The sequence below is a fragment of the Cordyceps fumosorosea genome (genome assembly GCF_001636725.1).
Source record: "Cordyceps fumosorosea ARSEF 2679 chromosome Unknown scaffold_7, whole genome shotgun sequence".
Taxonomy (NCBI): Eukaryota; Fungi; Ascomycota; class Sordariomycetes; order Hypocreales; family Cordycipitaceae; genus Cordyceps; species Cordyceps fumosorosea.
The window spans coordinates 564937-577600 of record NW_017387307.1 but is presented as its reverse complement, the minus strand read 5'-3'; the positions used below and the strand labels follow the sequence as shown (position 1 = coordinate 577600).

At 54.8% G+C, this 12664-nt stretch overlaps 4 protein-coding genes across 4 annotated transcripts; 2 read left to right on the top strand and 2 right to left on the bottom strand.

Moving 5' to 3' along the window:
* Nucleotides 1-281: 281 nt before the first annotated feature.
* On the top strand, nucleotides 282-1421 carry ISF_03708 (Aldo/keto reductase; the record flags this gene model as incomplete). The annotated part of the gene is made up of 3 exons (XM_018847314.1): nucleotides 282-333; nucleotides 403-974; nucleotides 1062-1421. 3 exons carry the CDS (start codon nucleotides 282-284, stop codon nucleotides 1419-1421), a joined length of 984 nt encoding a protein of 327 aa, XP_018705521.1.
* Nucleotides 1422-2140: 719 nt separating this feature from the next.
* Nucleotides 2141-2832, top strand: ISF_03707 (splicing factor U2AF 35 kDa subunit; the record flags this gene model as incomplete). The annotated part of the gene is made up of 2 exons (XM_018847313.1): nucleotides 2141-2447; nucleotides 2504-2832. 2 exons carry the CDS (start codon nucleotides 2141-2143, stop codon nucleotides 2830-2832), a joined length of 636 nt encoding a protein of 211 aa, XP_018705520.1.
* A 596-nt stretch (nucleotides 2833-3428) lies between these two features.
* On the bottom strand, nucleotides 3429-5267 carry ISF_03706 (Oxysterol-binding protein; the record flags this gene model as incomplete). The annotated part of the gene is made up of 7 exons (XM_018847312.1): nucleotides 3429-3708; nucleotides 3765-4078; nucleotides 4129-4378; nucleotides 4436-4714; nucleotides 4772-4882; nucleotides 4941-5046; nucleotides 5150-5267. The coding sequence occupies 7 exons, from the start codon at nucleotides 5265-5267 to the stop codon at nucleotides 3429-3431; spliced, it is 1458 nt and encodes a 485-aa protein (XP_018705519.1).
* Nucleotides 5268-7623: 2356 nt separating this feature from the next.
* ISF_03705 (hypothetical protein) lies at nucleotides 7624-10989 on the bottom strand (the record flags this gene model as incomplete). Its single annotated transcript, XM_018847311.1, has 2 exons — nucleotides 7624-7700; nucleotides 7761-10989. 2 exons carry the CDS (start codon nucleotides 10987-10989, stop codon nucleotides 7624-7626), a joined length of 3306 nt encoding a protein of 1101 aa, XP_018705518.1.
* Nucleotides 10990-12664: the final 1675 nt, after the last annotated feature.

The following is a 12664-nucleotide window of genomic DNA, read 5'->3' as shown; positions in this document are numbered from 1 at the left end:
ACGGACTTAAGCCTGGTCAGGCCGCAAGGAGGTGGAGGCCCACCACAGGCATGGCAGACTGCCGGCCCCCGGACTTAAGTTGGTTTGGGCCATCCGACATCCAATGTTCGGGTGCGGACAAGCTAGCGCGAGCTTGGAAAGCTTGTTGAAGATGCGCATTTGCTTCGATGTTCTCGTTGGGTATAAGTAGCGCCATACATTACCATGGAAAGCCAATTCTCGATGCATCTCCATCCCTGTATAGGTATACTCTACCCATCACATCTACATCTAGTTACACCATGGTCCAAATTCTCGGAAAAGAAGTCGGCACTACCGGCTACGGCCTCATGGGTACAGTTGCTCCCATCTCTGCTGAGAAGCCACAAGGCCAGCACTGCTAACGCAACGCTCTCATCCTAGGCTTCGGCTTCGCCCGTGAGAGGCTGACGCTCGACGACATCATCGCTACTATGAAGGCCGCCTTCGACCGCGGCTGCCGCCTCTGGAGCGGCGCCGAGTTCTACGGCCCCCCGGACTGGAACAGCCAGCTCTTCATCCGCGAGTACTTCTCCCGGTACCCCGACGACGCCGCGCACGTCGTCATCTGCATCAAGGGCGGCCTCGACACCACGACGCTCTCGCCCGACACGAGTGTCGCATTCGTGCGGCGCTCCCTCGACAATGTCCTCGCCCAGCTCGGCGGCAAGAAGAAGCTCGACGTGTTCGGGCTCGCGCGCCGCGACGCCAAGTCCGATTTCGCGGCGACGCTGCGGATGATCCAGGAGGAGTACGTCGACACGGGCAAGGTCGGGGGCATTTCGCTGAGCGAGTGCTCGGTGCAGACGGTCGAGGACGCGGTCGCGGTGGTGCCGGTGCAGCTTGCGGAGCTGGAGCTCAGCCTGTTCACGCCAGACATTCTGCAGAACGGTATTGCGGCCGCGTGCGCCAAGCACGACATTCCCATCATGGCCTACTCTCCCGTCGGCCGAGGTGTAAGTCTTCCCCCTACGAAAATGTTGCAGCGTGCAGAAACACAGTAGCCAGGTTTTCTCTGAGCTAACATGATTCGCTGCCTTTAGCTTCTTACCGGTGCGGTCAAGGGCGCTGGAGACATCAAGGGCCGGCTCGGCATGTTCCCACGTTTCCATGGGCCGGCCCTCGATCACAACCTGCAGCTGACGGCGCGCGTGCAGGCGCTGGCCGCGGAGAAGGGCTGCACGGTGGCGCAGCTGGCCCTCGCGTGGGTGCGTGCTCACCATCGCCGCCAGGGGCTGCCGGCCGTCATCCCCATCCCCGGCACGACCTCGATCGCGCGGCTGCAGGAGAACACGGCCGAGGTGTCGCTGTCCGAAGACGAATTCGCGTCGCTGTCTACAATGGCCAACGACTTCGAGACGGCGGGCGACCGCTACCCGGCCATGTTCCCGACCAACACGTAAGGAGGCGATGCGGTGTGTCTAGCTCTGGCATGGACATGTTAGAAGAGGGCACATGTAAGAATAGCCACTGGAAAGAATGAACAAGGATTGACAAAAAACTCAAATAAACAAGTTGCCAAATAATCAGTTGTGTAATTATCCGCAGAATAGCTCGAAGAAAATCAAGCCTCTCAGAATTGCAGAATTCAATTGAAATTGAACCATCATATGAGGTGCAGGGAAATGTATGGAAAACATACTAGAAGTAAAGAAAAGTCTTACCTTGAATAGAACGTGAGCAATCGTCGCTACGACGGCATCACTACATGACGAATCAGGTGTAGAAAGGTGAGAGTCGGATGCAAAATCGACAGGCAAACAGATGGATCTGGACTGGGCTGCGCCACGTGATGAATAGTGGATAGCTGTACTTGGAACTCGCCTTACAAATCAGCCACATCACGTGATAACGCCACATCGCTGTGGCGTCACGCAAAGCTGCTGCGTACAAGCTCAATTTCCCGTGTCACTGAATGTCAAAAAGTACATCCATCCATCACGCTGCATCCTCCAATTCGTTGGTCCTCTCTTCTACTCCTCTCCTCTTTTCTTTCAAGAAGCGGCTGTGATATCTCTATACCACGCCTGTCGCTCCCCCTCGGCTTTCCTTCCCAAACTCCCTCGCGACAACTTCAAAAACCCTGGGCAAGGCGACTTAAGCGCGCCCACCACCACCAGCCATGGCCAACTTCCTGGCCTCCATCTTCGGTACCGAGCAGGACAAGGTCAACTGCTCCTTCTACTTCAAGATCGGCGCGTGCCGGCACGGCGACCGGTGCTCGCGCAAGCACGTCAAGCCGTCCTACAGCCAGACGATCCTGATGCCCAACCTGTACCAGAACCCGGCCTACGACCAGAAGAACGCGAACCGCATGAACCCGTCGCAGCTGCAGAATCACTTCGACGCCTTCTACGAGGACATTTGGTGCGAGCTGTGCAAGTACGGCGAGCTAGAGGAGCTAGTTGTGTGTGACAATAACAATGATCGTGCGTGTGTCCCCTTCCCTTCCTTGAAAACCAGAGCTAACCACCGCATCCTGCAGACCTCATCGGCAACGTCTACGCTCGATTCAAGTACGAGGACGCCGCGCAAAAGGCCTGCGACGAGCTCAACAGCCGGTGGTACGCCGGGCGGCCCATCTACTGCGAGCTCAGTCCCGTGACGGACTTTCGCGAGGCCTGCTGCCGCCTCAACTCGGGCGAGGGCTGCATGCGCGGCGGCTTCTGCAACTTCATCCACCGCAAGAACCCGAGCGACGAGCTCGACCGCGACCTCACGCTGAGCACCAAGAAGTGGCTGCGCGCGCGCGGCCGCGACGAGAAGAGCGCGAGCCGCTCGCCCTCGCCCGAACCCACGAGGCGGCGGTGGTGAAAGGAGAGAAGGAGATAAAGGAAGGGGGAAAGTTGCAGGAAACAGAGAAACAAGAAACAGAAAACAAGGGTCTGGTGCTAGGAAAGCATGGAAATTGTATACTTTGAATGGCGTTTTTGGGGTCTTTCGTATTGGGGGGGTTTGGAACAAATGCGTTTCGCAGCGGAGTGCAGAAGGCACGAAAAGTATTGTGGGATGGGCACGTAAATACCATGTATCAACTGTACTCGCTCAATTTTACAAGGCCATTTATTCCATTAACCCAAGTTCTCTCCAAATCACTACGTGCCTCATCCGTGGCTTGCATCACATGGAGCAACTCAGTTTCAAAGTCATTGTATCATGTTGAATGCTCGCGACCCCGATGACCAGGTATTCTGTAGCCATCCACACTACCCAAGGCAGACCGTAACCAAAAAAGCAAATGCCGCACCGACATAACATGCGTTAAGCGTAAATATCTCTAAGTAATAGTAACTAAATATGATAAAAGGGCCAAAGAACCGTCAAAATAACTAACCCCCGTCATGAACCCACACGATGCGCTGTTTGCATCAGAAGGGCCTTTTAGCTGCAGACAAACCACGTGTGCTGAATTACAGATCAATCAGCGACCCCTCGCCAGGCTTGCCCGTCTCCTTGAGCATGGCTCCAACGTCGTCGGCTGGCTTGACGGGTGGTGCCGCGGACGCATCGTTGCCAATATCAATGAGGTCGTTCCCGGAGGCGGCAGGTTTAGCGGCGGTAGGCGATGGCGCTGCATGCGCTGCGTCGTTTGAGGGAGCGGCCGGTACTTTCCCAGCGTTTTGCCCAGGCAGGACAGGGAATATAGACAGAACCTGCTTCGTTTGTTCATCGGGAGAAGCCGAGCTGTCACTATAACATCAGTTAGCAAAAAAGGCGCGGCATGCAAATTTCAAAGGAAAATATACATGTGGGCGTCAATGATCCATTCTAGGCTCTCCTCGCCCTGTTCAGACTCTTCGGCAGAGGGCTTGACGGCGCGGAATAGTCGGGGCTGCCATTCCTTGTTTTCTTGGGCGCGAGCAGCGGCCTCCGCACGCTGGCGGTCTTCGATCTTGGTCTTTTCGTCCGTGGCTACTTCGTGGTTGCGCTCCTTGACAGCCTTGGCCGTCAACTCCCATAGTCTTTGGGATTCACGCTCCTCTTGCTCGGGAATGGGCCGGGTCTGGGGGTTGCTGGGCTTGGCATGCGTGGCATCAAAAAACATTTCGCTCTGTCCAGTCTGTTTATCTATTAATAACACATCTTTGGCCAAATTCCTCGAGGACGTACGGCAAGATTCTTGATGGACATTTTCTCGTGCCACATGCCGGAGATCTCGTAAAGCACTTCGCCGGTGCTCTCGCGCTTGATGACGCCGCCGACGGCGTTGTAAGTGCCGCTGACCCAGCCTTTGGTCTTGAAGTCGAGGTCGGCGGTGAGGTCGAGTTCGGGGCAGCGAACAAAACTGTGGTCTCCGAGCTCGTACTTCATCTTGCCAAATAGAATGCCACGGGCATACATGTTGGGCTGAGTAACGATGCTGCAAGGACTGTTAGTGTACGATAATTTGCGCACAATGGCATGTAGGACCACTGACTATCTCTCGCCCTTGGTCTTGTCCTTGCCTCTGTTGAGAAGGCTCAAAAAGGCAATACCCTCCATCATACTGGCGGCGGAGTTGCCGAGAAACTTGCTGCGAGGCTTGAGGGTGCCGTCAATGCGAATGTGGTGGTCGGGTGCCATGTAAAAGTAGCTCGACTTGGGTGGGTGGTGCGACGTCTGCTCAGAAATGTAGTATGCTTTCTTGTTGTCCGGAAGGTCCCAGTAGCATGAGAAGACTTCGCCGAGAATAGGGTTGAGGGGCTTCTTGACACCTCTAGAGGAAACATGTTAGCGGGGTTTTTCGCAGCAAAGTCCAAGGAAGGGGTCGTACGGAGGTCGAATGTGCCAGCCACTGAGGTAAAACTTGACAACGGAAACGAAGCGCTCGACGTCATCGTCTATGGTGGGGATGTGGAGGAGCATTTCCGGGTGGCACATGAAGCTGCGAGGTGCGGGTTAGCTTGGGATAAAGGTAAAGAGATTTATGAGGGGCGACCAACTTTGTTATTCTCTCGAGCATACTGCGCGGCTCGAGGATGAAGGTGGGAAGGACGACGCGGCTCAAGTCGGCACCCGGACGTAGCTGGGATATGATGTGCGACAGGACTGCGGGGGAACCAGTTAGTTGGGGACGCTGGCGGACACGGCCCGGCGAGAGCAAGCGCAAAGCCGCGGACCGGTTTAGTTTTATCTTAATTCTTAGACGTACCGTTTCCCTGATCGGGCTCCATGATTTGGGTGTCATCGTCGGGGTCGGATCTGCTGCCGCTGTCTGATCCGGAAGCTCGGCTGCCCGCTTCAGTTGAGCCAAACCAGCCTGTTAGCATGTTGCAGGGATGGGCGCGCGTTTGAGTGTTGGAGTCTGGGGGCAAGTAATGCGAGGCAGATTGGAGCCCAAAAGAATAAATGCTAGAAAAGAATAAATGAGGTAGAAACTAGGAAAACGGTGGCAAAGAGGTTGAAGACTGCGCTGGTGGGACTCGGCAGAGCTTAGCCCAGCATGGCCCAGGGAAGCTCAGCCGGCAAGGTCAACAGAAGAAGAGGGCGCGTTGTGATAGGGACGAAGGCGTCGGTGATCTACCAAAATGGTCGCGTGCGGTTTCTTTCGAGGGATGATGCAAGACGGAAAAGAGGAAAGCTCAGAGTCTGCGTTGAGAGTGACGGGAGCAGATGACTTTGGGGATGGATGGGGTTGATGGAGGGGCCTTTTTCGCGGGAGCCAAACAGTGAGTGGGAAAAGAAGCTGGGAAGCCGCCCGGGTCAGGTAGTGGCACTAGCCTAGCCAGCCAACCAGCCAACCAGCCAGCACATGGGCCAAGCCTGGCCAGCTAATAAAAAGCGGCAGTGGTTGGTGTAGTAGTAGAGAAGAGGCCAGGCAGAATAGCAAGTGAACAACAAAAAGGAAAGACACATACCTCGTTTGCGGCTGCTCGACGATACAAGTCCCATTAAAGTCATGATGAAGCTGGTGGACGAGGACGAGAGCGGGATGGGTAGGGAAGGGAGAAGAAGGCCAGGGCAGAGGGAAGAGAGCAAGAATATATCTGGGAGCGTCGGGTTGTTCGAGGGCGTCGTCGGTAGTACGGCTATGACTTCTTGTCCTTTTTTTCGGCCTTGTTCTGTTTCCTTTTTGACCCTTTCTGATGGAGGGGCTCACAGGCGGGAGGCGGGGAGACAAGAGAAGCACCACTGAGGAGGCGTCCTGGAAGGCTGAAAATCCCAGCGCGCCGATCCGCTGTGATGTGATGCTGATGGGCGTTTGATGCGCTGTGATTTTTTAGTGCTACTGTATGTCCAGTAGGCCGTTGAACCGCTATAAAGCCTGGTTAATTAGTGCGTTGCAACGGAGATGACCAGCTCGCCAGCTTACCTAACGTTACAGGCACTACTGGGCAGCTAAAGATGACCCCGCTTGGCTGGTAAAATGTTGGGCGGGAAAAGTGCTCGCGAAGGTCGTGCTAGTGATGCAATGCAAGGTGCTTGCTTGCCTTCCCGATGCTGGCCGTCCCTCGCGACGAGCTGAATGAAAGAAAATATCGCAGAAAGTGAGTCAACCCAGTTCGTGTCTCTTTCTGTTCTTTGTCCGTCTTAAAACTGCCCGTAAGCTCGCTCGCTTGCTCAGAGGTAGCTCAAGCTGGCTGCCCTACTGAGCGTAGTACGTAGTAGCTTCGCCAAAGCTTGTTCTGGTCGAATGACGTCTTGTGCTCCGTCGTCGCTTTCCTCGGTCGGCCGCGCGTAAATGCTTGTATTCGTCGAGTGCAACAAAAAAAAAAAGGGTGTCAAGAGGAGAAATCGTCAAGCAGACCCAGTCAGTAGAAAGGTAGGACTGGCCACCTTTTCATACAAATAAATAGATGAATCCCTTGTCACTTAACCCAGCCGGCCACCAAACCCGCCCAGTCCGCCAGTCCGCCCCCAGCGCACCTGAGCCCAAAGAAAACGGGCATCGCCCATCCCATCCCATTGTGTCGTCATAGCCAGCTTCATCAGTTTATTATACCTAGGCAGCTGAACGTCACCCAACGCTAACTCGGTATCTTTTCAGCATCTTCCGCCCATCCAGGCTCTCACAAGAAACAGAAATATACTAGTTAGCCGCCCCCCCTCTCCAGGCTTCTTTCTTTCACCATCTAATTACCCCGACCAACTGTAGCACAGTACATCCGCTACATCCGACTGACAAACCAAGGACGTGACAAAGTCATCCCTTCCAACTGCCCGAAACTCACTTTCTCTACTCAACTTCCCAATGCACTTCGCCATCTTCTCACGGAGTCACGGAAAACTACTCAAAGCTTACAACTCCGCCGCTCCATCCCTTGCCACTCCAGCCAGGCACATGCACGCCATCCCGTCTCTGGTTGGGCTCTCCTCCTCCACTGCCCTCAGCCCATCATGCAACAAAGCTTCTCTTCCCTTCCGCTTTTAGTCACGCCCACCTGCCCGCGCCCTGTAAGTCGAATCGATAGTTCGTCATGCTTGAATTCTTTCTTTTCTTGACATAATTCATCCTTCTACTAATGCTATTCCCATCATTTGCTATGCATTTTGTAAAACATCCGGCAATGTGCTAACATATTTGCCAAAAAAAAAAAAGGATATCGCCATGTTGGATTTACTTGCTCTCCACCGCCTTCACCTCTTCCTCATGCCACAACACATGCTTCGGATTCCCTTTCCCTTCTACCTAAGTCGCGATATCGACAGTCGGCCTCCTTCCTTGACCGTTGCTGGTAGAAACTCGCACAACCGGTCACGATCTGTAACCCTTGTTAGTTCGTCCTCGCTTCATCTCGACTCAGCATCATCTCGCCACTTACCTAGTTCCGTTTCAAACAAAATCGAAATATCGTCGTGCTCTCCCGGCAGGTCTGGGAGATCCAGACATACAAACGCCATGTCGTCAATATCCCCGTCCTTGTCCTCTGGTACCCGGGGAAGCGGAAATTTGGCATCCACAAACTTGATCCCCGCCTTGCCGCTCCGCTGAAACGACTCGTACACGTCCGTACCCTTCAGCACAAAGTTCATGCAGTGCCCATGGTGCCAGTTCTCGAAAAACGCCAACATCTGAACCTGCTTGTCTTCTTGTCGCACTACCTGGATCCGCGTCAGGCCAGCCTCCCACTTCTTATGGATAGGCACAACCATTCGTCGCCGGGCAATCGCAAACGTCGTCGCCATCGCATCGAAAACCACCTCGTATCCCGTCACCGCGTATTGAAACTCGTGCAGCTCCCTCAGGCTGTTAAACTCCATCGTCCGTATCGTCGGCTTCTGCCGTATTAGCTGCAGTCCACGGGTCATCTCCGCCGCCAGCTCCTTGGGAACCTGCGCCTCCGAGATGGACACCGTCATGTCCTGCTGTGGCTGACGCAGCATGCGCAATATCAACTTGTTAGAGACATCCAACCGCAGACGCATCTCTCCCGGCGCCACGTTGATTCGGTCAGTCACCATGCCATTCTGATATTCCAGCACCACCTTGAGCTTGTCCGACAGCACAGTCATCGGCTGCTCCCCATTTGGTCCAAATTCGTCATTGGTGACCTGTGCCGCCTTCCAAGGCATCCGCCCAAACGGCAATATGCCCGTCGTGTCACTCATCTTTTCCGATATTTGCAGGCTGCGTAGTGGTACATTGGCAAAGATGCGTTCATCCACTTCCAGCGCCGTTCCTGTGATAAGCGAGTGAAATCGCACTCGTTCCTTCTCGTCACTGAAAGTAAGCACCATGCGCCCTTTTTGTCGATTTCCCTCAAACTTGATAGAAAGGGCCGGCGCTTCGCCGTCACGGAAGAAACCAAACTGCACCGGTAACAGAGTCGGGTAGTTGTGCTGCACTCCATTCAACGTTCTCGTTTTTGGGCCCGTCACCGCTGCGATGCGGAACCCCGAGTGCCAGTTTCTCTGGCCGGCGGGACCGTTTTCTTTATACACTCTCTCAAAGAGAGCCACTTCGCATTGTACCACAGCGTCCTTGGGGAAAACACGCGACTGCGGGTCAGAGTCGATGTACTGGAACGACGGCAGCGTATTTCTAAAAACCACCGTTTCGTCTGGTCGAGGTTTCAACGTTGACCGAACCCGGGCTCCAAAGTCATACATGTTCCAGAGCATGCGGTAGTCTGTTTGCGCCAGTTGTACGGCAAGCAGGAATCCACGGGGTAGGCGCAACTCCAGAGTACAGGTGTCGTTGCGCCAACGCAGATCCTCCCACACTGGACCTCCCTTTTTATCCTGTATAGCCAGTTCAACCACACCGTTCTGGCTAGCAATTATGAAAACCAGCCCAGTCTCAGTCTGCGGTCGTAGGATTGACAGGAAACAAGAGAAGTAAAATCGCTGTGCTTCTCTTCCCTGCTCCATGAGAAAGCAATCTGCTGCAACTCGGCCGTAGCTGAAAAAGTCTGCCGAATCGCCGAGCGGCAGCGCATTCAGGATCTGCAGGTTCGCCGTTGGCTTATGAATAGCCGAAATTCCCGAACCCCAATCGCCAGATAACAACGCAATCATGTCTTGACTCATAGCTGGGTATTCCAGCCAAACTGCCTTGTCGATGGTGGCAGGTAGGAAGGGTTCTTCAGGAGGGAGAATGGCATTTCTCTTCATAGACATGGCCAGCTTTTTGAGCGAGGACATAAGTTGCTCCGTAGCGGCCAAAATCTCGGAGTCGGGAGGAAGGCGGCGAGCTTGCGAAGTTTCCGGTATGGCGTGCTGGCACAGCCAGTACGCTTTGGACAAGTTGGCGTAGGCTTGTTGTTTATCCAGGTCAATTTGCATCTGGGCTTTTGGCGTGGCTTGTGCGTTGGGCTGCTTCTCTCTAATGGCCTGCTCAAGACCTAGGCGACCTTTCAGGAACCACCAGAGCCCGGCGCGACCAAGGTCTTTCAATTCGCAGCTTTGCAGAGGCACGACTGTTTCTGCGTGAAGGCGGAACAGCTCATGAAGATGTGTGGTTCGACGCACGAAAGTGTCCAGAGCCTCTACACCATCGCCACCCATCGTGTCGTTGAGTCTTACGGACGCCATTCTTGCCGCCATGGGCCTTATGTCCTCATTGGGTGGGGGAAAGCCTGGTTGCGCCGTGGCCTGGACGGGGGATGGTAACGACGGTGGATAGGTGCTGGATGCCATCGATGTCAGCGATGTCGCCGGGCTGTAGTCGAGGGACTTTTTCGGAGCATAGCTTTGGGGAGATTCTGCAATTGTCGTAGGCGGTGCTGTAGCGGGCGAGGCTGGATCTTCCCAATTACCATCATAAGCAACACTTGAGTTGCGTGCAGCTTTCGCAAACGCCTGGCCTTCAGCTTTTCGCATCTGTGCTTTTTGCATTTCGATAAAGGACTTGCGGTTCTCGTCGTGGGTCGGGGTAGCGAGGAGCCCGCCCGCGGCAGGTTTGCTAGGGACGTCAAGCTTGGGTTGTGTTCCGGGCAGCGGCGGTGACTCTCGCCACTTGTTAGGGTATTCGGAATCGCCATTGTTCTCTGGGCCCGTTTCTGGAGAGTATATGGAGGAGTAACCGGTCTGGGTTCTAGCTAGACGCTTCGGTCGGAATATGTCGGCAGTTGGTGGAACTGGAACTCGTTGGGGAGGCACAGCAGCAGGAGGAGGGGGAGGGGGCTGAGGGGAGCGTGCCAACTTTGCCCGGGAGATTTCCATAGTTGGGATATCGCATTCATCGCCGCCTTGACCTATGACTTCTGGGCGAGCCTCTGAAAAGCGTATCAGAAGGCCCTTTTTGTTTGGGCGAGGGGCTCGAGTGGCATTGGTGGCAGAGAGATCGAGGTAACCGGCGGCAACTGGACGGTTGAACTGGGCTTGCTGATTGACGGCAGCAGCCTGGGGGTATCGCGATATCGTGGTGTCGAGTTTTGGTAGAGTGGTTGGCGGGGGCGGCGGGGGAGGATGCGTCACCTGCAAGTTGTCGGAGCTGTGTAGAAATGCGTCTAGGCTGGTAGCGTTGGCGGATTCGGAGACCTTGCGATCTTTGCTACCAAAGAGCTTGCCCATGAGGCGGCCCCTTCTGGAGGAGGCTTCATTTTCCATAGCGTGTGGTGGAATAATGGCATAGATTCATGCCCGGCTTTGGGAGGAGGGGATGCGCCGTATCGCCTCGCCAGTTGCTGCGGCCAAGCAGAGGCAGAGGGAGGGGGTGTATGAAGGATGGCCGCAGAAGAGAGAGGCGACCGTTCTGGTCTGGGGCGCGTATACGGACCGGCCAGCGGTACGCGTAATGGGTTGATTGATTTGATTTGATTGATTGATTGCGGGTGTTTGGTTTGCAGAATGAGGTGTGGTCGTCAGGGTACAGTGCGGCAGTGGGTGCACTGTGGTGTTGACAGTGGTGTGCGACAATGACGGGAAGACGGTACCTGGGCAGGCCACTGTCTGGTGGTGCGCTCCAATGTCACTCGCTTGAGCTCGGGAAGGGAAGCTGCAGCAAGAGTGATGCGCCGGCAGAGGGGTAGCAGGTGTCTAAAATATCCCCAGAATGTCTCGAGATGAGAGGCCACCTGCACGACCAAGGTCTGATAGGTAGCGCTTCGTTCGTATCTTTGTGGCTGCGTGGCTCGTTCGCCAGCGTGTCCGAACGGGCTGTGAAGAGAGGAAGTCGCAACAGGAACAAGGGGAAAGAGTTGGTTAATTAGGTTAGGTTAGGAGACGGGGAAACGAGGAGCAGAAGCAAGAAATGGAGAATGGACAAGGCAAAGCAAGGCAAGGTAAAGCAAGGTACGGTAACCAGCGTCAGCCTGGTCTGATCAACAAGGGAGCCCGCCCACTGTCGGCGGCAACACCAAGGCAAGCCGCTGGAAGCTGGAGGTTGGCCGTGGCCTTGGCTGGAATGGACAGATGGGTGAGTGAGTGAGTGAGCCTTGCCAGCTTTCACATTCATCAAGCAAATGGCCCGCAGCAGGGGTTACAAGGCCAGAGAGAGAAACAATAAGAAGGGGAAAAGGGCAGCAGAAACAAGGCGTTGTCCCACTAAATACGGAGGAGGCCAAGCCTCTGCGCGCTGTGGCTCTCAACCCTGCCTTGGTTGCCCTGTGGCATGGAGCAAGTCGAGGAGACCCTTGAATGGAGTGGATATACCAAAAGGAAATCCGGTCTCTTGTTGGAGAGGATTTGTCCTCTGTCGTCTTGGCTGGGCGAAGCCGAAGCTTGTTGTTGCTAATATAGGGTCCTCGGATCACGATAATAGCAGCCTGGGGCGCCGTCAAGGGTCCCGAGTAGAACAGACCCCGTCCCGTGTCCCAGAAAACGTTTTACAAAAGATACGAGCCAAGGAGGGGATAGGATGCACTAGCATCGAGCACAATTCGTACTAACTGACTGGTAAAGCAGGCAGACACACGACAGGAAATACTAACTGGTATGGCGGGACGGGCTGGTTCTTTGTCTGCTCATGGTTCGCCCGGCCAGGAACCGCCCCTGAGACATTGACCCTTGCGGCTGGATTAACATGACGCAACAACTCCTGAGCCCATTTCTTTCATTTTCATACCAGCCTGTGGGTTCGAGGCGCTTATCAGAAATACTGGTAATAATAAATCGCACAGGCAGCTCGTCGTGGAGCGCCCAGCCCAATGCTACCCAGCCAGCCCATGATGGCCAAAATTCAATAATACCAGTTGAGGTTCGTCTGGTATTTAACAACGGCCCCTTGCTAATATCATTATTGCAGGGCTATTAGCTGCCGCCCAGCAACCGTTATTGCCATCTC